Here is a 22,678-nt window from a genome sequence, read left to right as displayed (position 1 = left end):
TCAAAGCACTGTGGTGCTTTCGTTCAATTTAGAAACACACAGGGTCAGTTTGCCAGAGGCCTTTATCAGCACAGCTGTATTGAAGTCAGCTTGGAACAAGGCTTTGATTTTCACACTAGGTTTGGGGACACAAGAATGAAAAAGACAAAAAACTTTGATCAAAAAATAACTCAAAAGATATTCAGATGAGTAAATGTTTTAAAGTTTTTTTAAAAAAAGAATAATTAAAAATTATCTAAAATGTTGCACCCAGTAGTCCTTTAAGAGGCTGGTTTCTGAGCAGAAAGCTTCCAGGGGAAGGAGATAGGGATCTGCAATGTCCTTAAAGGATCAAATCTATCATGCTTTGTTTCTGGCAGGTTCTTTTTATTTCTTTACCTCGCATTTTTCCACTGCTGGTTGCTGCCCACACTCGGAGCTGTTCCCCGCCACGATGCCAGCCCGCAGGCTCTCGCTGTCGCCTGTCCCCTCTTCCATGGAGTAGGTTTTGGAGTGGTTGCCGCGGTGGTGCGAGGGGCCGCGACTCTGTGCCAGGCTGAGCTGCTTGCGAAGCACGCGGTTCTCCTCCTCCACCTCCCGCATGCGGACTTCCAAGCTCTCGCGCTCCCGCTGGCTTGACGCCGTGTACCGAGGACTGTGGGGCTGGGATTCAAGTGGAGACAGAGACACTGGCTTCCCATCTGCAAGAGAAAGAAACAAAACACTTCTGTCAGAATACACTTGAAGTTGCGTTTTCCTTTGACGTCAGCCTCGTGAGGCAGGGATGTGTTTCAAATACAGCCATGTTTTACGCAGACTTGGCACTTCAAGGCAACGCTTAAGTGCATAGTAAACTCGGACAAATGCTGAAGCTATGGGCTACTATGAGCTACAGGTCCTACTAATTTGAAAACCGCGCTAAAAGATAAGCATGTGTTTCTTCTGTTCCTGATAGGGCTGCCTGCCAGTCTCTGGTCTGGGAAGACAGTCAAGAACAGAAGGATTTAATTCAAAGACCATTAATATATAGTTAAATATATTTTAGAAATGCATGCAAAGCAAAATGAATTTCCTATTCCCCATTTCCTCCACAGTCAAACTATAGCATTTTGGTTACCATTTTGTGCCAAACAGTAGCCCCAGCTGATTCACATGTGAGGAGCAGATGTTTTATATTCAGCAACACGGTATTATGTGCTTGCTGAGAAATAAGAGGTTCAGGACAGAAACAGTCAATACACATGTGGGTCAAATTCTGGAGAGTATTTTGGCTGAAAAAAACAAGGGAATTTTCAAAAAAGCAAAATGGTTCAACTCAACACCTTTAACTGAAAAGTTATATTCCAGAAATATGAAACACTTCATTTTCACATTTTCAAAAAGTATCTTCTTTGTTGAAAACAGCATTAAAAAATGAGTTAGAGTATAAAAAAAATATAAATTAACCTGAAACAAAGGTCCATAACCAAAGACAAGAATTGCGACATGTTCTACCATCACTTCCCAGAACATTATTGCTACCAAATTTTAGGGGAGCACATAGGGATGCAGCTGATGTGTTTTCAAAGGAGACATATTTTCACATAACTTTATAATAAAGTTATATATATATACACAGAGAGTACAAATGCTTGAAAGGTGGCAAAAAGACCTCAAACTAAACTACTGTTTACAAATGTTCGATTCAAATCAAATTGAAACAAAGGAAAAGACAGTGAGTGTTATCCACAGTGTCATAATTACCAACACATTCCTTTACAGTGAAAATATGTATCTTACACTAAGGTATTTCTCTGAAATAACTTTCTACCTTCATGCATTGAAAAAAAATAAAAAAAGCTATTTAATAATTTTTCCAATGCAGAGAGTCCCTTTGGCTTTAACAAACAAACAACAGCTTGAGTGGTTTAGAAATGGAAATCATGCAGTTATTGTTCAGCAGTTCTCCTTAACAAGTACATTTCTTACCTTCTGACTCAAAACTATCTCCCTGCTATACAGGCTCATTGCTTGTTCTTTTCCACTATTTCATATTTACATGAATGGTGAGCAGTCCTCTAAACTGAGTTGATGAAAAAACAGCTATAGAAATCAAAACCTCAATTCTAATTTCCATTGTTGAGTTATACAAGTGTACACACTTCCTGTTATCTATATAAATAGCTATCCTGGTTTTAGAACACAATTTGGATTGAATATCTTGCATTTGCTCGCAGATTTCTCCTGCAAAAAAAATTCTAATTTATTATCTTTACCATTAACAAAGCTTATGGATAAATCTGAGCTTGGAAAATGTCTCAAGACAGATTCTAAAGTTTGGCCGCTCATATTTTGGAACTTGAACACTCAAGCAAATAGTTACTAAAAATTAAAGGACAGATTTCATAAGCCTGAAAATCCTGGGTGCAACAATAGAGAAATGTCAACATTAAGGACAGAGCCATGCTACAATTAGAAGTGCAATAAAATAGAGTTATCTTTCTCCATCCAGCTTGGAAGGCACGGAACTGAAATTCTCCTATTTCTCAGCTGCTCGTACCCAAGCTAGGAAGACTAAAACTCATTTGGATGTGATTATATTGCATTGCTATTACTGGACAGCAAGAATGTATTGTGTAGCTATTCGGATGAAAAACAGCACCCAAACAACCGATCTGGGTTACCATCAGACATACAATTACAATGCAAATCTAGCCAAAGACTTCACTGGCAATCACAACTCCCTAGTTGGTGAATACCCAGTATGACATAGACATTACTTATCTCTTCCTATTCTTGTCACTGGATCCTGCTAGCTTCTCAAATAATTACCAAAAAAGGTACTGAGCAATTCGTAAAAGTTGCAAGATATGGAAGTAAATCTCAGAACAACATCCACCAAAATTTCAAAATATGGAAAAAATTTGGACGTGTCTTTAGCTATTCTACAAACGCTAATCAATAGATCATAAATGTTGCTTTGCTGAAATTCAAAATTAACAAAAAAAAATACCATTTTGTGCATGTGAACTATCGTAACTATAATAATGAGAACAGTTGAACTGTTTCTACACAATATTTAGAAGAAATAGCACAGTTTGAGAAAGGAGCTGAAAGAAAATATCATCTGACTGCCTCAGACTGGAAGTTGCAGCAACTAATGAGACCAGCTCAGTGTTCATGCAGCCTTAGCTTTAAATTCCAGTAAACTCCACTACTGTCTTCTCAGTAGTGCATATTCCTGATGGTATGTAACAGGCAGCAAGGAAATCATGTCAGGAATTTTACAACCAGCTAGCTTCTTGATCTGAAATATATCACTACTCGAAATGTATTGTTTTATGATAAAAATTATCCATGTTATGTTATGAAGTGCTAAGTCCAAGACATTTCTAGGATTATGTCCTCAGCGTTCATACAGCTGGACAAGTCATATTTTGTTACTAACACTGTGGATTATTCTCAGATGTACCTTGATGTATTTAGTATATTCATAACACCCCAACTCCATACTGCAAATGATAATGTAATAATTCCAGGATCCATTTGAAATACAAGTGAAAAATCAAAAGCGAACTGAGTTTGATCTTAAGACTCAGAAATCAAATGATTTTTGTCATAAATGTTGAGATGGTCTAGCTCGTAATTTTTGCACATCTGAGGTTGGCAAGGCTGGTGGCAAGGTACTATTTGATCTAGTTCGATTACCAGACTGGACACGTGAAAGACACTTTGACTTCAGTGAACATACAGACATGGCAAAATGCCTCTTGGAAGCTACTGCCTAGTACGTAAACACCAGCACATGCCACCCTGAGCTGCTTCTGATCAGTTTTCAAGGCAACGCAAGGACTGCATGTTTCACCTCATCTTTGAAGAAGGAGCAAGTGGACTAATGTAAGGGACCACTAATATTTGATTGACTGTGTGTGCTGCTTGGTACAAGAGTTAAACTGATTGCACCGCATTTGAGTTTTATAGTTTTAAGTAACTGGCAGACTGCTCTGAGCTGATGTCAGGCACTTTTTATCTAATCTAAATCAAAATAAAATAACATAACGAGGTCTGTGTGACTTTGGGACAAAAGATCTCCCAGTGAACACTGCAAGGAACATTGCTGTGCTCTGAAGCAAGAAGTACACTTTTGAATGGTGCAATAAATAATAATAAAGCTATTATTTTTTATTCTTCATTTGGGGTTATTGCTCTATTTTTGGGCCCTGGCAGTCTCAGATTTAATTTTTTTTTTTTCCTACCTGTGTCAGGCCTTTTACTTCAGACTTTCGGTGTTAATACAAGTGTACCAAAGAAATAAAAACAACCTACAAAATTCCACTGTCCACAACACAAAACCCAAACCTGAATAATTATTTCATGGCTGACCACAGTCAATGACTTATCATCACAGTAGGTCCATCAATTCAGAAAACTTGACAACATGCAAGTTATGAATTCTATGGATTATTGAATGCTTCTGCATATGTGGAGTCACCTGTATTTAAGGCAAGAGATTTCATTAAACCATACTTAAGTAGAGCTCCTTCAGACAGTAGAAGAAATAAAGCCTAATGAAAGCAATGCAGCATAGTTTATTTGAAAGGAGAGGGACTGAAGGAGTGGAATCTCCTTACATACAAAATCTAAAGGATAAGCATTAACACATACAAAGTTCCTAATTTTGTAGTTATCAGAACTGGAGAGGTGATCGTCCTGAAGAGGACCCAGCGGTATTGGAAGGTTGCTGGGGAAAGAGCCACAGAGGAAAATAAAGTTTAGCCAAAGGTTAACTGCAGGGCTGGGTAAGGGAGAAAGATGCAGTGTAGGAAAGAAAAATTCACCCTGATTCAGAGGAGAAGACAAGTGCAGAAGCAGGGATCCTGACTTTCTCAGATGACCCTGATCTGAACTCAAACGCTTAAACTAACTGAGGCAGGAAAATTTATGTCGCGTGTTGAGGGATTTTATTCCTTAATTTTTTTTACATTTCTTTTGCTATCTTAAGTGCAAACTACTTGTTTTTTGGCATCTTTACAAGGTCTAGAGGTTTCTCTGTATTTTAGCTATTATTCATCCCCTGCCTAATAGCGTGTAATGCCTTTATAATGAATTAACTGATGACAGTGAACTCTAGGCTGCCTCTAAGATAAGAGGAAGCTATGCTGCTCACAGATAATGTTTCAGTCTGTCTGACTACAGATACAAGAAAACACCACTCCTCCACTTCACATTTGTTCAAAGTTGAAAATTCATATTATCAGGGCACCCTTTGAGGACTAGCAGTATAACAATTTTAACCAAAAGCCAACATTCTGCAGAAAGAACTGGGATAGCAGGCAACCACCCTCATGAATTTCCCCCTGTTAAGGCCAGGAGCACATCATTTGAAGTTCATTCCACAATTATTTTTTTTCCCCCATAAAGACCATTGTAGAGAACTCCATGAATCCTAAAGGAAAAGAAAAATAAGACTGCAGTCAGGACTATGGAGACATAAAAGCTCTGTGTAAGCAGATAAACTATCCCTTTTCTTTTGGAGCTCTAGCTCAGCTTTAATCATCTAACACCTTAGTACTCTATGCACTTCTGCTCAGCTGGATGCTCTGGTAGGTATTGGTTATACAGGCAACTATGAATGAAGTCTTTTTTGTTAACAGTTTGGTACTTCAAGATATATGTCTCCATGAGTAGGTGCTAAGGCATCCCAAGGTGCCTATTCTCACACTCACCAAGGCATTTTTTCCTCCTATGCCTTTTTGTAAATCTCTGCAGTGTGATCTCAGCTGGAAGTAGAAAACCTTGCCCAAATAACCATCTTAATAGTGGAATATAGTCTAAGCAATTTACTCCAGATCTGTGAACACAGAACTTCTTCATTCTAACGTGACACGAGGCAATTATGAGCTTATGCTTCCGAGTTTCAGTGGTAGAGAGTTGTGCCACTGGAAGATGTAACTGTAAGAACACTGAAGCTTGATGTCCACTAGACAGAGACAGCACAATAAATGACAATGAAACATTTCCACAGTGCCCAAATAAGTTTCCAAATAAGTAATAACAGCTCTGACAGAAAAGCTGCTCCCGTCAATATTAAGCACAAACCCTTCTCAGGATTTGGAACAGACAACATATGTGCTAAATTACATGTTCATTTGTAAGAATTGACCATTTCCACATAAGACACCAATCAACCATCAGCCTCGGCAACAGTAATCGCACTCAGGCCCTGCAGCTTGTCCTTTATGTGCTAAGTCAGCGTTCACTTCCGCTGCTTTGAATTGTACTTAAGACCATGCTAACATGTTTTATTGAACCCAAACCTGAACCATTAAATTCCACTGTAGACCACCCTGACTTAAAGCATCACATTATTGCCTGCTGCTTGTTACACATGGAGACGCCCTCCCACTGTCCCTTCCTTGAACAAAACAGCCCTCTACAATCAGTGGCTTCCAAAATTAAATGTATCACACACAAAACCCCTATACCCACAGAACATCAGGTTTGCAAAGTGTATTGGGTCTGTGTGGCAAGGTTTTGGTAGCGGGCGGGGCTACAGGGGTGATTTCTGTGAGAAGCTGCTAGAAGCTTCCCCCATGTCAGACAGAGCCAATGCCAACTGGCTCCAACTCGGACCCACCACTGGCCAAGACCAAGAGCATCAGCGAGGGCAGTAGTGCTTCTGGGATAACATAGTTAAGGGGAAAAAAACGTGTGGTGAACAACAGCTGAAAAGAGGAGTGAGAACATGTGAGAGGAACAACTCTGCAGAGACCAAGGTCAGTGAAGAAGGAGGGGGAGGAGCTGCTCCAGGTGCTGGAGCAGAGATTCCCCTGCAGTCCTTGGTGAAGACCATGGTGAGGCAGGCTGTCCCCCTGCAGCCCATGAAGGTTAACGGCGGAGCAGACATCCACCTGCAGCCCGTGGAGGACCCCATGCTGGAACAGGTGGATGCCTGAAGGAGACTGTGACCCTGTGGAAAGTCTGTGCTAGAGCAGGCTTCTGGCAGGACCTGTGACCCTGTGGGGAGCCACGCTGGAGCCTTCTGTTCCTGAAGGAATGCACCCCATGGAAGGGACCCACGCTGGAGCAGTTTGTGAAGAGCGGCAGCCTGTGGGAAGGACCTACATTTGAGAAGTTCATGGAGGACTCTGTCTCATGGGAATGACCACATGCTGGCGCAGGGGAAGAGTGTGAGGAGGAAGGAGCAGCAGACACAATGTGTGATGAACTGACCACAACCCCCATTCACCATCCCGCTGTGCTGCTGGTGGGGAGGAGGTAGAGAAATTGGGAGTGAAGTTGAGCCTGGGAAGAAGGGAGGGGTGGGGGGAAGGTGCTTTTTTAAGATTTGGTTTTATTTCTCATTACCCTACCCTGATTTGGTTAGCAATAAATTAAATTAATTTCCTCAAGTCAAATCTGTTTTGCCCATGATGGTAATTTCTGAGTTATCTCCCTGTCCTTATCTCGACCCACCAGCCTTTCGTTGCATTTTCTCTCCCCTGTCCAGCAAAGGAGGGGGAGTGTTAGAGTACCTTTGGTGGGCACCTGGTGTCTAGTCAGGGTCAACCCACCTACAAGAGTCAAATACTCAGAAGTTTGGAAATGTGAGAATGACAGTCTTCTGACCAATTTTTCTGTCATTTCCTTGTGCTTGATGACAGGATAATTAATTGCATGATCACCACTTTATTTCCAAAGAACCTTGGCATCACTGTGTGCACAGGATGGATGGTGCTCACAGCTGTTCAGTAGCTTGTTTCAGCTCATCATTCAGCTTGTGACCACTCATACACTGCTCTGAAAAAAAGACTTATTTATTCCCTCATTGAGCTATGGTACTCATCACTATAATACTTGGATGGAGCATGGGGATTGGTGACTTATTTTTGGAAGTTATTTGAGGGAGAGGTGGTACTATCAGTCCCTTTTTACAGGCAGGGCAGAGAAGTTTGGAGTCATTAATGACAAAATAAAATACCAGCTTTGGATCACAAATGAGATGGTTCTGATATAGTCTTTCAACAAATAAGCACTTTTTCTGCACTTCATTTGTTCAGAGGACAGATCTCATCACCTGCATATGCAACAGTATACGCTTAACATTTCTGTAATGCAAGAGCCTGCAAGCTGGAAACCCAGAAAATGGGAAAAAAAATACAGTTAGCAGTCACTTGTAATAGCTTTGTTTTATGAACATCGTGTAATGAACTCAGTGGTAGAGACAGAAACACTTTTCCAGGGCAGATTCAACTTCATAAACCAGAAAGCTGTCCGTTATCTTCCTACACTCCCATGCCTTGTTCATGACACACCCTCCCATCTCTTTAATTAACTAAATGGAGTTTCCAAAAACCACCCATCGGATTGCTGCATTTGCTCTGCACACAAAATAAGGAAGGGGTTGTGTCTCGGAAAGAGTTAGCAACTGTACTGTCAATGATGGCATTATGTTGCATACCTGCAGAGAGCTGTTTATATGTTGGCTGAGTGAATGTAATTTCGGCACTTCTAACAGGGCTAATAGGGATGGTAAACAGCAAAAAAAACTCAATGAAAAAGCATGTAGCAACAGAATGGAGGAAGAAAGAGGGAAAGAAAATCTAAACATATCATACAACTTGCCTGAAAATGGATGTGGCTCTTTTTAATAGTTTGTTTTTCCAAATGAAATATTAGCTTATTAGCTAATGTTATGACTCTTAGCTTATTCACAAATTTAAAACAAGAGCCCATAAGTCTTAAAATGATTTGTTCATTTCCTTGTCTAGAATACAATAACCTCTTTTTCCTTTCTTCTGTCTTCTCATTCTTTCTTTCCCTGTTTTGCATTGCCTTGGCAAAATATATGCCTCTCCAGAAAAGGACTAAAAATAATGTTTTCCCGCCTTCCACTGGGAGTAGAGATGTAAGAAAATAATGTCTTATCAGAGTAAGCACTGAGTGAAAATAAGATTTTATCAGGGACTTGGCTTGACGAAGATAACATGTTATCAAGAGGGGAACTTGGCAAAGATAACACGTTATCAATATCAGGAGTAAAGCTTGGGGAAAATAATGTTTTAATACCTATTAGATTCTAAATAAGCCATCTGTGCTCCTGATGAATTGTTATTTTCTCCAAGCCCCATTCCTGCAAAGATGCTGAATTTCTGGCAAACCACTTCTGTAGCAGTTGGGGAAGGGGGGGAGAAAGAGAAGGAAAGGAAGTTCTTTCTCCACCAAGCTAGAGGGATATCCTCTTTCTTTTCAAAAGATTTGCGTGCAGGTAAAGACTGCCAATGTGACAGCTTGGAAGACTCAAATGTTCAGACACCAAATGGGTATTGCAGGGAAAACTCTTACAACAAAGGTATACTGCAGAGAATCCCGTAACAGGAGAGGGTCAATGTACCCCTTCTGTCCTTGACTTCCCTGTATAGGCTCAGAGGTGTGCCTATAGTATTTTTGGCAGAAGCGCTTCTCTACAGAGCCAATGACCAGCCATCACTTAGCAATGACTTTTTGTCATAAACAACCACATCACAATTAGCAGTGGTCACTTGGGGGCACAAATAAATGACCCCTTTTTGATCAGTTGCAGACATTATCACTGTTCAGCTAGAGGTCACTATTCCCACAGCTTAGCTGACCTAAAGGGTCACGCAACACTTCTTACCTCCTGCAGTGCAAAGCATCCAACTCAGTTTAAGCGGTTTGAGCCAGCCTGATTGCCTCTGCCCTGGAGCATTCCCCTCTACCACCTCCACTATGGGGGTACAGTCTAGTGGGTGTTTTGAGCCCTGAAGCTGAAACTTTCTGCAACTCAATTATAAATCTTCAGAGTTACAATCTGGATGAATTTAAAAAAATTGAGGCACCTCCTGGAAAACAAGAAATCCAATTCATAGTAGGATGGACTACTTACTGCCTTAAATGTGGGTGAATGCCACTGGTTATTCACGAGAATGGGCAAGCAGGGAATAATTAGAAGGGAAGCTGTGGAGGGACTGTAGGAGTGTGATGTGAATAATAAAGCACACTTAGGAAAAGGCATATGAATGATATCTGCAGGGTAAGTATTTGTCGCCAGCTGAATTTCCCTGGTGTACAGTAGGAGTGGGAGGGAAGACAATGGAATCTGTTAATCTGAAGATTTCCTATGGAGGAGCTGCATCTTTTTTTCATTAACCATTTGGATATCTTATGCCCAGATTTCTCTATGTTCAGGTGTGAGCTTAGTGCTAAGGTAACTTCTGAGGCCTTGATATAGCCGAATACATAATCAACAGCAGGCAGCCATTACAGCTCCCTAAGGTAAACCACGTGCCCAAAAGCATCCCTGCAGCTGTACGCAATACTGTGACTATCATTCATGGCACTGGGACGTAAAAGGCTGAAACTCTTCTTGGCTCCTGTTCAGTAAAACACTGTGGAAAAGATAGGAAGGGGGAAAAGTCTAAAATACAGCATTTTACAGTGTTTTTTAAGAGTACAGAAAGTACAAGAAATAAATACCTATGAGCTTAGAAAAGATTATAAAAATACCTATAGGTTTCTACAATTGCCACAGTAACCACAAGCATGAGACAAGTATGCTCAATCAAAGCCTAGTAGTAGTTAATTCCGATTCTGTTGCTGATGATTAGCCTCAGCTGCTCATCAATAGAGACTCCAGCTGATAATTATTAAGTTAAACTTCTGAGCAGTATTTGCATATGTAAAGCACGCTTTCCCTGCTGAAGCAACAATGGATGCTATAATGCATTTCCTGATTGTACAGCACTTGGATTTGGGGAACCTGGGCAAGAGAGTCTGCTTTGCATATCCTTCCTTACCCTCATCAGGCCAACTATTCGGAAGACATGCACTTACACATACTGACATCTACAAGCTAGAGCAAAAAACAGTCCTAACCCTGAATAACAGGAAAAAATGCAACCATTCATTTCAACTAGAACATCTCTAATAAGAATAATGTGAGACAGAGTTTTGCATATTCCTCAAAACATTTACCTAAGTTTCCTTACAACCTGAAAAATGTGTAACAACTGCTCTACGACAAGACAACCTGGTCACCTTAAAAGACATGCAGAAACTCCAGTGGACAGATTCAGCCCATTAATTCCTAGTGTCCTCCAGCTGTGGCCCTCTCCTCCAAAGGAATATTGAGTATCCTGGTTCTCTGTTTAGCCTTTTCTCATCTCACTTCCTCCAGATCAGAACTTCATTTCCTGAGTGTGATTCCTGGTCATCAGTCATAGCCATGCCCCTCTGGTTAACCGTAGTATCAAGAATACGGATAAACATACACAATGTGTAGATTACATTTATGCGTGCAATTCTCCATGTTTTCATAATGATATGACAGACAAGGCATGCCCAGTTCTGTTTAATACCAGAGGAGTTCATAGGTGCATTTGTTTTAGGGATAAGGAAACGTGGAAAAGAATTAGGAAGATCTTTATGGAATCTGTAACACAACTACCTGTCCCAATGTAGCTACCGCACCACTTTGGTTTAAGAGTCCATCATAGGCTTACTATTACCAGACCTGAATGTTCTTTTATCAGACAGCAACAAATAGTAAAGCAAAAGATGTGTGAGTCTGGCTTTGGTTAAACATGGGGGATGGGTAGAAAAAAGGAGGTCTAAGAGAACACAGGTGGTCAGCCTCTCTAAAAGCCAGCATTTACGCTCTTAAGTGGTAGTTTAAAATCTAGCTATAGCGAAATTTATGCGTATTGCTAGAAGTCACCTGGTAGCACTGTTACACATAATCTCAAAAGCTGATTTTCAACACATCTACAGAAATGCTGTAGTATTAGTTCAGGCTGGTTGGTGCTGCTGAAACCTGCTGGAAAGCTTGTTCTATCCCTTAATCTCCCTTGGCACAGAGATGCCATCAGAGAACCATACGCTGGTATTTTGATTGAGGCTGCTAGAAAAGGAGATTGTCTGAGTACCGACTGACCATCAAGGATCGTTCAAGGATAAACAAGTAAGTAAATGAAAAAATCCAAAGTCTGCACCACACCCTTTCTTCCTTAGCAAGAACCAGATTTGTAAGAACCTTCAAATCTTATAGAGCTCTAGCCATCAACAACAGATATGAGCACATATATATAAAAGCAAGTAGCAAAGAACAAATTTTCAAAACAGTGACTTCTCTTCTTTGTAAATGTATCTGAAGATTATACATGCAGACAGAAATATTGCAAGTTTATATTTCTAGTTTAATATGATGTTAGGAAATAACATCAGTGTTATTTCACTGATGACATAGCAGTGCCTAAGTTATTAATATCTTTCAGTAGCAAGTCTTCTATTTTCCCCACACATTCTCAGCACTTTTCATTTGCTGCACCTGTCATTTCAGCCACTTTGGTCCTGAAGAACAGTGAGGGGAAAATGCAAATAACTGCACATTCAGAACACATGAAGACTGATCAGTGTTATGACATTTATCTTCACTTATGACAAGAGATAAAGTAACTCATGATTTAGTTTCCCATCTTCCTCATGAAGAAAAATGTCACAACAGATCGTCACGTACTATATACAGCAAAATTTCTAACACACCTTGAAGACAAAAAAAGGTCACAGCAGTGATGCAGATGGTATGTTACATGTCATGGCTATGACATCAGAAATGAAATACTTAGCATTTGAAAATAGTAGATATAAACATAAGTCATAATATTAAAAAAAAACCCTAGAACAACAGTTCACAAATTAGCTAAAGGCAACTAGTTAGATTATTTGCAAAATTTATATTTGCATTAAACAGCAATGAGTTTTCCATATAGTCCAACGGAATCCTAAATACATTTTCACATTTTCTAACTTTCCCCACATTTTCCAAATATAAAGCCACAGCTGGCCAACATAACGTGTTTGATAAAATAATACATTTTAACTTAAAATTTTATAACCCTATAGTATACACAAAGGGGAGTAATGAAATTAAAATAAACAAAGAAACTAGAACATATACTCTTAATTCTCATGACAAAGGTAGTACCTTTATCCCATGGAAATCAACAGTGGTTTCAGAATTAGCTTCAGTGCAGCCAGATATCTACCCCAGGACTACAATGTCGTTTTGGTGACCAGACTCGATTAACATGTAACATGGAACCTCTTTTTCGCATTAACTTACTTAACATTTACCCTTTAAAAAAATATTTAGCTTTAATATATTAGAGATGCTCTTTCTACAAAGAGTAAGTATATACAGAACTGATTTTATATCAGATATATCATATCGGGTAGATACAGATTTTATTTTGATCGCTGACCTAGGTTTCCTATAAAACACGAGGAAATTACTCTTCTTTATGATATTCTTGTTTTGTTATGGAAGTGAAAAAAGCATATCAGAAACATAATCCTATTTCAAGTGACTCAAAGGCAAAACTCAGTGACTTTGATGAAAGCAAGCAAAGGTCTAATATTTCACTATATTCTGCATGCATACAGCATGGTGGCGTTAGTCATTTTTATGTCGTACCATAAATGTACACAGTGCTGTACTGTGGTAGGTCAGAATGTGGGCCATATCCCCTGTGCCCCATCACAAACCTGCTGAGCTACCTATGCAGCAGGCAAATGAAAATTTTCATTTCTGAGCAGCCACAAGTTTATTAAGGTTAAATAATATCAACTGACAGCAAGATGTCACCGAAACATCTTAATGTATGTTTAGGATCCCAAACAAGGGTCCTAAAAAATATACCTCTTCTTGTGTATGACTACACCGAGGTTCAGCCCCACGGACATGCTTACTTACTATTCTAAAATAAAGTTGTTTTACTCAAGCAAGGCAGCACTGCTCACTATTCATGGGATCAGCATGTATTTAAACAAACACTTTCTCTTTTTCTTTCTCAGGTAGATCTCTTGTATTCTAAGTTTTCATTATCTCCAGGACTTTCTCTCAAAAGTTGAATATACTGGGGGAGACCTCTTTAATAAGTACAAATGAAATACTACAGTGTGACATTTTTAATGATGCTTTCGTTAGGTAGCCTGTGATCAGGGCTGATGGCCATAGGCTTTCTACAGTGACGTAGACTATGAACTAATTGATGCCTACTGCAAGTTTTTGCGTTGGGGTAAAAGGAAGATGAAGGTGGAGGCATTTACAAAAATTCTTGTTTGTGTTTAGGAGAAAATGCGTTGTGTGTAGTGGTCAGTTACAGCCTTGCAATTGCCTTTTATTTCTGTTGACATTCTTTCATGAAAATATCTATTCATCTTCCTTCGTTAGTGTAATTATAGATTTATTCATTTCTATCTTTTGAAATAATTTTTGCTATCTTAAAGTCTAAGCAGAATAGATGGAGACTTCACCAAAATTGTTTCATATTAAAAAAAACCCAAATCAACACACCTTATGCCTAAAGAACAACCAGACATGGAAAAAACCAATAGGTCAGCTACATAAAAAATGCTGCAACTGTAAAAGTCCTTTAAAGGTCAAGCTAAAGAAGAAACAACAGAAAAAAAAAAGAGAGAGGGAGAAAAAAGTAGCTTCCCTTCCCATCTATTTCCATCTTGTTCTAGGAAAAAGGAAGGGTCTTAATCATTATTTTTAGTTACATATTCCGCATTAATTTGAACAAACCTAAACACAGGAATCAGCTGTTAAGAACTGACGCATGAATGATAAGGCTGAGGAGTGAATGCTAGAGGGACATTGCTTACTTCATCCTTCTTTTCCCTCTAAGAACAGGCTGCTGCAATATATACCCTTACAGAAAGGAAACATAGCCTTCTCCCTTCTAAATTATGACCATCTGCCCAGGAAAAGCTGAGGCAGACAACAGAATAAGAATACTTTATTGTGGCATTACTATCAGGTTTACTTTTTAAATTATACCTTCTTCTGGTCCTAACTATCACTAAAATAGCACAGATACTGAGTTATACCAGATCTGACTTCAAGTCCTCCTCTGAAGAAAATCCTACATTTCTATCAATATATAGTATGTATTTTGTCCCTTACAGTCAAATTCCACCTGGCAGGACTTTTGAATATAATTTCTTGTGCTTTGAGAGACAGCCTTTCCTCTTTTGAGAAATGTAACTTCAGCAGGTATGTATTTAAAATTCATAGTAGCACCTTCTATGGAAACGATTTAGTTTCTTATTTGATGAATACAAATTTTTATTGTAAATTCCATCAGACAATGCTGTTCTTTCTTTCCCTGAATAATCTGACTGAATCCAACCAACAAGGAAAGTAAAATTCCAGACTTGCCTAAAGACCACAGAGTTCTATTCTACTCTACTATGATGTGACAGTCATTAAATCTTGTTCCAACTTGGAACATTAAGAAGCACACTCAGAGGTAAGAGTGAGCAAAGAATTTGCTGCCCGTGCTCAGTATTTCCAGTTCTAAAAATTATATTTAAAGTCTTGCAATATTTTATATTTATTGGAAAGTCAAATCTTGGAGTTACATGAAAAAATATCAGTGTTGTTTGCTTGTTTCCTTCCTTTGCAGTAAGATCTCATTTTCATCTCTGCAGGAGAACGCTGAAAGAAACTATGACCCGTCACGATGAAAGAAATCAGGAGACAAAGCCCTTAAAAACTTATAATTTTAGATATAGTGAATTATGACTTTGAACTAGTAATGCCAGTTTTTTATTACGACTGTTCAAATGACTTGTGCTTTACTATAATGGGTACATTCTGTAACAGCACACACGTCAGCGAGGGTGGGTAAATTGAAGGGCCAGCACTTGTGACATGCTTGTGATAGCTATGGTACAACCATCAATTCAGCCTGAAGAGCACTTATTAAGACAATCATTAAGTGCTGTTGGGCATTTAAAGGAGCACTAAATATCCTGTGGTAATCTTCAGCAGAACTTTCAAGACAACAGCATTATACTAGATAAATAAATGCACAAGATTAACAAGTATTTATCATCAATCATTTGAATTATTGCTTTTTTGTTTATTTTTGTTGGAATTATGCTTGAGAGGGCTCTGCAGGCAAAATTTTGTACTGAAAAAACATGTTATTTTCACTGATATCTCCCCAGTACACACAACAGGTTTTCTCCTTCTCCATACTGGGCACTCAAAAGGTATCCAGATCCCAGGAAAAAATGCTCAGATAAATGTAAAGTGATACAAATTCCACCCTGTCACATTATCGTACTTAGAAAGTAAAAGTTTAACTCTGCCAAGAATACAAGCTTCCAAATCTGTTAGATATCAATTACTACGTATTTAATTTCACAGCTGTGCCTTTTGCCTTTTTTATTCCACCCCCCTCCTCGCCCCCCCCCCCCCTTTGATGCTTCTCTTGTTCAAGCATTTTGGATCTGGTTCTTAATCTGGTCCTGATGATCCTTAATGCCTTAATTTCAGAGCCCCGCATTCCCCAATTCCCTTCTTCATTTTGAAATTTCTGCAAGTTCTATATTCATCCTCTGTGTGGCTGTGCAGACTGTAATCCCTCATAATAGGCTGCTGCTGATCCTGCTCTATGGATTAACCAGTCTAAAATGCTTATGCAATGAATTTTCATCAAGTCATGCCTTCCAAACTCAACTCCGAGCAGCCCAGGTATATCTAATCTAACCGATTGGCTTTTATCAGCTGCACACAAGAGATGTGAAAATAAGCCTCATTTCAAACCTCAATGGCATAGCTACTACCATATTATTATTTATTTTATTTAACGGGATGAGTATATGTCAGGAATTCTAAAGTATACTCTGTAGCTATACATCACTGGATTTGGTATGGTGCATGTTTCTTTGAAAATTGTGAAATGACAGTATTTTCATGCCTGTTTTTGATTATTTTTCTTAAAAAGAGAGAGGAAAAAAATATAGCTGAACTTCAAGTGTAATTCTGCTGCTTTCTTCTTGTGAAATCTATATTCCCATGCCAGATGGTGTCTGAGTTATCGAAGTTATTACACTAAACTCAATTAGGGAAGAATGAAAGTAATTAAGTAGGGGATGAAGTGACATAAGTATTCAAGATAGAAGGCATCTAACATAGGTGAGGATTCTCTAAATTAGATAGAAATTCATCTATAAATTCAGCCTAAAACATAGCAGCTTGAGCCTTCACTTTCAAATATTCTAAGACACTGTGCAAAATTCAGTACTTGCTCAAACGGGCACAATTCCCAGTGAAACAGCAGTCTATAGAAGGTGGGAGTTGTTTTTGTATTCTGGAGGGCCTATTACTTGCAATCACCAAATGCGCTCTGAGACAGTTATTGTTCACATGTTCCTGTATCTGTTGTGGGATGTTTTTTCAGGCTGTTGTGTGACCTCAGGAATGTTTGTTTCTTTTCTTAATCCTGGCTGTTTCATACCCACCACAGCAAAAAACAATTACAGTAAATACTTTTTACCATAAAACCTGTGAAGTAGACACCACAGAGGTGCTGTTAACACTCAGTTTATTTTACATTTCTTTTTTCTTTCTCTATTTGCTTTTCCTTTGGTGAAGCAAATCTAAACAAGTTGGCACTGAGCTACAGGCATGACCGAGAGCTACAGCTATAGGTTTTAAATGAAGTGGCAAAGCAGCCAAAAATTATTTTTTAATCTACTAATGACAGTCTACTTATAGGAGAAATATGTAAGAAAACCTAGTGAAAACGATCTCTTTTACTTATTAAAACTCATTTCTGCATAGCTACTGTTGACAAGAATCGTGCATTTATGGATAAAACTAATTAGGATAATTTAGTTGGTGCTCTGCAGGCTGTTCACTCATTTTCTCTCTAAGAGAAATATATATATCCAAATTCTCACAGTGTGTGTAGGTGAAGAAGGATGGTAAGGAAAATATATGTTCTGAAATGCTCAGAATTGGTGCTGCGTGGATGAAAGAAAAGAAACATCTACCGCTTTGGAGAACAGGGATGTAGCTTGTGCTACTGCTACAGGCAAAATCTCCGGCCAGCAAGGGATCAAATTAAATCCTAAGAATGCATGCATCTCTTGCTCCCGCACTGGGGACAGAAGTGCTGGGAGGGAAAGGGCCTTTAGGAACATATGACAATTAGACCATACCTTGCCGTACTGCACCATACCATACCATACCATACCATACCATACCATACCATACCATACCATACGTAACAGTAATGTGTTTGTAGAATGCAAGGATTTGAAGTGTAAGCACTGAAAAGTTAGGAGATACCAAAAGCACTTCTGCCTTCGTTTGCCTCACACATGTACAGGACAGAACAAAGCCAAAACCCCTCCTGCGTGTACTAGCAGCTGAGATGCAAACACTAGCAATGGTTCCAGTCTACAGAGGTGATGGCCTGACAAACTGCTGCACCGTCACACGCCCGCTTAAAGAATCCCCAGGCTCTTTTCCCCTCCACCATAAAGAATGGACTATTTTTAATGCAGACGACTTAAATCTTAGTTTTAGCACAGCCTCACAAAGATTACAAACTCATGCAAGAAGGGAACAGTGGGAATGAGTGGTTGCTTAAGAGGAAGTGTAGAAGCACAGGCAGGGAGTATGAACTTCCTAACCCAGCTGGGCCCAGGCCCTCAGAGAAATCCGCCGTCAGTTACATTCTTTCAGCACCAATGGCACACACCTCTCCTGAGCAGGGCTGCTCTGGATGGCTTTACCGGAACCAAAAGCAGATACATTCCAAAGACTCAAATTTCTGCAGCTCAAGAAAGAGAAGGGAGGGTTGGAGTATGGCCACAGCACAGCCACCACTCAGAAGTCTTAGAAAACACAATTCATGAGGAGAAGCAAAGCTAATTTATGCCACCAGGAACCACAAATCCTTGCTGACAATAGTAGGTTTTCAATTGTATTCTGAAACTCAAGGTTTGAATTGTATTCTGAAGCACATGGGTTTTGATTCGTTACTGAAGAACTTTTAGGGGAGATCAAAAAGAAGCTATTGAGATGAGTTGGCGACAAAACAAGAACCAAAAAGAACTCACACGGATCCATGTGGACAGGTAAGTTCAAAAGAAAGATGGTTGCAAGGGCGACAGTTCTGCTTGCCTAGGTAATATAATTTCCCATCCTTCATTACTCATATGGAGCACTGTTGTCTCACCTGGAAATGGAAAGATCTGCTCAGGGGACTAAAACTTGCAGGCTCTCTGAAGGATTATAGTCAGTGATCTCAATTAAAATGGATCATGAAAAAATTTAGAAAAATTGACTACTGGAGACACAGATACCTCCGGGGAACTGATCGATTACAGTCACATACGGGATGTTATGGTACATATGGGACTGGCACATGCACATTATATGCATGTCTATTAAAGGCTTCTAGAGAAAAAAAGTCCCATCTGGAATTATTATTGGTTCAGCTGCAACATTACTGAAAATACAGTAACGATCCATGATACTTTCATGACCGTTGCAGGTCAGGACGGGTGAGGGAACGGCACTTTCAAGTGGTGTATGAACACTTTCATCCTGTGCCACACGGGTAGCATAAAGGGCAGACTGCAAATTGTTCCTTTTTTGACCACTCCTACCATATCAATTAAAGCTACCAATAAATCACAACAAGCGTATCTTGCTGATTGAGTTTCAATGCATGGAGAATTTTGAACCTAGGGTACTGTAGAATGACGGGCTTATATATGTCTTCAGGAAAAAGAGCTTAAACTATTAGGGCAATGGAGTATGCAGAAAGCAGTGAAGCGCTGCTTCAAGAAACATGAAAATCAGTACCTTGAGGTCACATTTCATATATTGCTTCGCGAAATGAAAATAGCAAAAGAGAGAGAGGCACAAAGCCAATTTAGAATAGAGAACACATGAACCAGAAAAAAAGCATAATGAAATTCCAGAAATGGAGGTGTTAAGGTGAAGATGTCAAAAATATCTATCCAGTTTTAAGACAACCATAGCAGACGCTGACCTTAATTTAAATTTTACTAAGGAAAAATGTATCTGGTAGACTTTTGGTTAATTTGTTGAAGCAAAAGAGATCACATACTCTTAAGACGACTCAATTTTTGGGAAATCTAAAAAGCACATGTATTACTATTACTTGTTTCAGGGGACAATGAAATCCTAGGGAATTAGTAAACCAGTTCCTAGTACCTAAAATTTTTGTAATGCTGACTTACTCAGAGGTATGAAAAATAAATCTAAACCAATGGATATATCCATAGAAGAGCAATTCTCCACTAGCAGCGACATATCCACCAACACGTTCTTCGAAAGCAAAAGAAAATTAATAACTTCAGTAAAAGAAGCAGTGGTGATTCCCTTTATAATTCAGATGGGGGTGAATCCTACCACTCATCTAGCAGGCCAAAATTATTAAGACAGTTGATTGAGAACTCTTTCCCAGAACAGCTTGCTCTACCAAACCTATCTTTTTTATCTTAATTTGAAATGAATTTATTCCCCAGCTGTCAAGAAAAGTCTAGCAATCAAAAAAATTTTAATTTTCATTTTTCCCTGTTTCTCATTCCTATTTCCAGTGTAGACTGTGGGATGGAATAATAATGAGATAGAAAAGCACCCATAATTATTGTTTTCGTTTAGGTGATGAAGATTAGTATTATTTAATTAAAAAAACCACCTATATTGATACTTTCCAATGAAATTCTATTCTCTGGATTTTTTGTATGTCTTTCTACCATTTTGACAAAAACAAGGTCTTAAAGATCACTCGGATGATTTAGAAGCACATTCCATTAAAAGACGTAGCCCCTGAGGAGTCTGAGAGGCTTGAGAGGAGCAGATTTTCAAAGAAAAGCAGGTGTCTACAATGCAGGTAGGTGCCCCTTTGGGCGTCTATTCTTACTCAAATTGCTTAAATGACTTAAAAAGAAAGTCCTAACTGATTAACTTTGCTCTTGAATATGAGACTTAATATTCTTTTGAAAATGTTATCCCAAGACTGCTATCCCAAATCCATTCTGACAGCCAGGTACCTGCCAATGCTCAAGAAATGCAAGGGATCTTTAAAGGAGGAGAATAGAGCCCACAAACCTGGAACATGCTCTATATGTCTATGGCTGCTGCTAAAGGGTTTCACCATGTCCAGTTCTCATTTCTGTGTCGTACTGCAACAATTTGGCTTTGAAGATGTTGTTGACCTCTGCTTTACATTTATTATATTGATAATGAAAATGCTGCCAAAATGGAAATTTGAACTCTTTCCTATTTTAATAAATGAGAGACGATACTGCCTTGTTCTACATAGCGATGATTGGCTTTGTGCAGGTAACAGAAGAAAGCATTTCAGTCAGCTCTTAGGAATGAGTTTTGATAAATGTAGCCTAGTTTTAGGCTGCTCAGTTCATCACAATGACTCTAAGGCTGTCCGTGCTCAGAAATTTCAGAATCAGAACAGAACTTCTTGTGCTACTGATTCAAAGCCACCATGCAGCAGTTAAGCCAAATTTGAGAGAAGAATACCAAGCAGCCTCACAAAATTGTATACATCAAACATCTTTATGTGGATGTGTACCATGGATATCGAAGACTAACAAAAAGATTTTTGGAAGAACAGCTCATTAATTTCTTCTTAAGTAAGACCATATTGGTTAAAATTAAAATATGCCCCATTTGCTTCACCAACTCCAAATACAATAGGAGGTCCTAAAAGGAAAAAAAAAAAAAAAAAGAAAGAGGTAAAACCAAACAACAATCTCTAATGATTTTATATTATTATATTAAAAGTCCTGTTACTTTGGTAACAAACAACCAAATAGTTTTTCAGTGGATTTTTCAGACTTTCAGGCAGTACACCTAAGCTTCCGAGGAGACTCCTTGAGCCATGAAATGGGGTATGAAAATGTTTAATCCCTGACTGAACTGTTATCCTTGTGGAAGCACTGTGAGTACATACAATTACACCAGAAAAAAATCATGTTCACCAGCAGTACACTTCATTGTTGGGAAGCAGCTTATTATATTGATACAGGGGATTTTTTTACTGGTACAGTTGTCTCCATGCTAGAAATGCTTTACCAGCATAACACACAAATAATCGCATACTGGTGAAGCGCTCTTAGAAAAGACACTGGTTAGGCCGCTGCAGTATTTTGCAATTCTTTTATCACTTTCCTTCCTTTACAACTCTATGAATAGCATTTTTTAACTGCCAAAAATTTAAGATATACATAAAATTTGGGAGTTGGAGTGGGATTTTTAGAATGGCATTTATTTGTTAGAAGAACAAATAGGCTGTGCTCGTCTTCCTAAATATCTTGGAAACTTTTGAGGCTATTTCCCTAGCTCTTGAATCATTTAGGTACAACTGAAAAACATATTCCTAGTCAAAATAAGTTGTCTCCAAGACTCTCAAAATGGGACGGCCAAGATTCATCTTTTAAGTTAACATTTAAATTCTGAGATGAATTAAAAAATCATTCAAAATTGTTTAGCTTTCTAAACATTTCAAAACATAATAAATTTACTTTTGGTATTAACAGCATTCAGTCCAAGCACTTACAAAAATTTTTAGATACACAAAATCATGGATTTGCTTTTTTATTCAAATTATATATTTTGCAAAATATTTTTTGAGTTTTTAGAAAATTGTTTTCAAGCTTTCTTTTGGAAGTGTGAGGACTACATTTTTTTACTTCAGTTAAAAAGAGATTGGCCAACAATCATATTAATCTGGGAAGGTATTTTTTTTTTTAAAAAAAAGCAAATACCAGAAAAAAATGGGTATACACTGATAGTCTGCCTGGCTTCAGGCAGTCGCATGAATGGTAGAGAAGATTGTTC

General features: G+C 38.7%; 1 protein-coding gene across 3 annotated transcripts in view; it reads right to left on the bottom strand.

Annotated features, from left to right (window-relative positions):
- Positions 1 to 22,678, bottom strand: part of LARGE1 (LARGE xylosyl- and glucuronyltransferase 1) — a gene marked incomplete at its 5' end in the record, with an annotated part of 201,293 nt that overhangs the window by 145,446 nt on the left and 33,169 nt on the right. For all 3 annotated transcript variants that reach the window (XM_082495721.1, XM_082495723.1, XM_082495722.1), the window contains one exon: positions 379 to 680. In XM_082495721.1, the coding sequence (XP_082351847.1) occupies positions 379 to 680 (302 nt within the window). The remainder of the gene's footprint in view (positions 1 to 378; positions 681 to 22,678) is intronic.

The sequence above is a fragment of the Vanellus vanellus genome (genome assembly GCF_965231255.1).
Source record: "Vanellus vanellus genome assembly, chromosome: 1".
Taxonomy (NCBI): domain Eukaryota; kingdom Metazoa; phylum Chordata; class Aves; order Charadriiformes; family Charadriidae; genus Vanellus; species Vanellus vanellus.
Note: the sequence above shows the minus strand (reverse complement) of the source record. Positions and strands in the feature narration are given on the sequence as shown.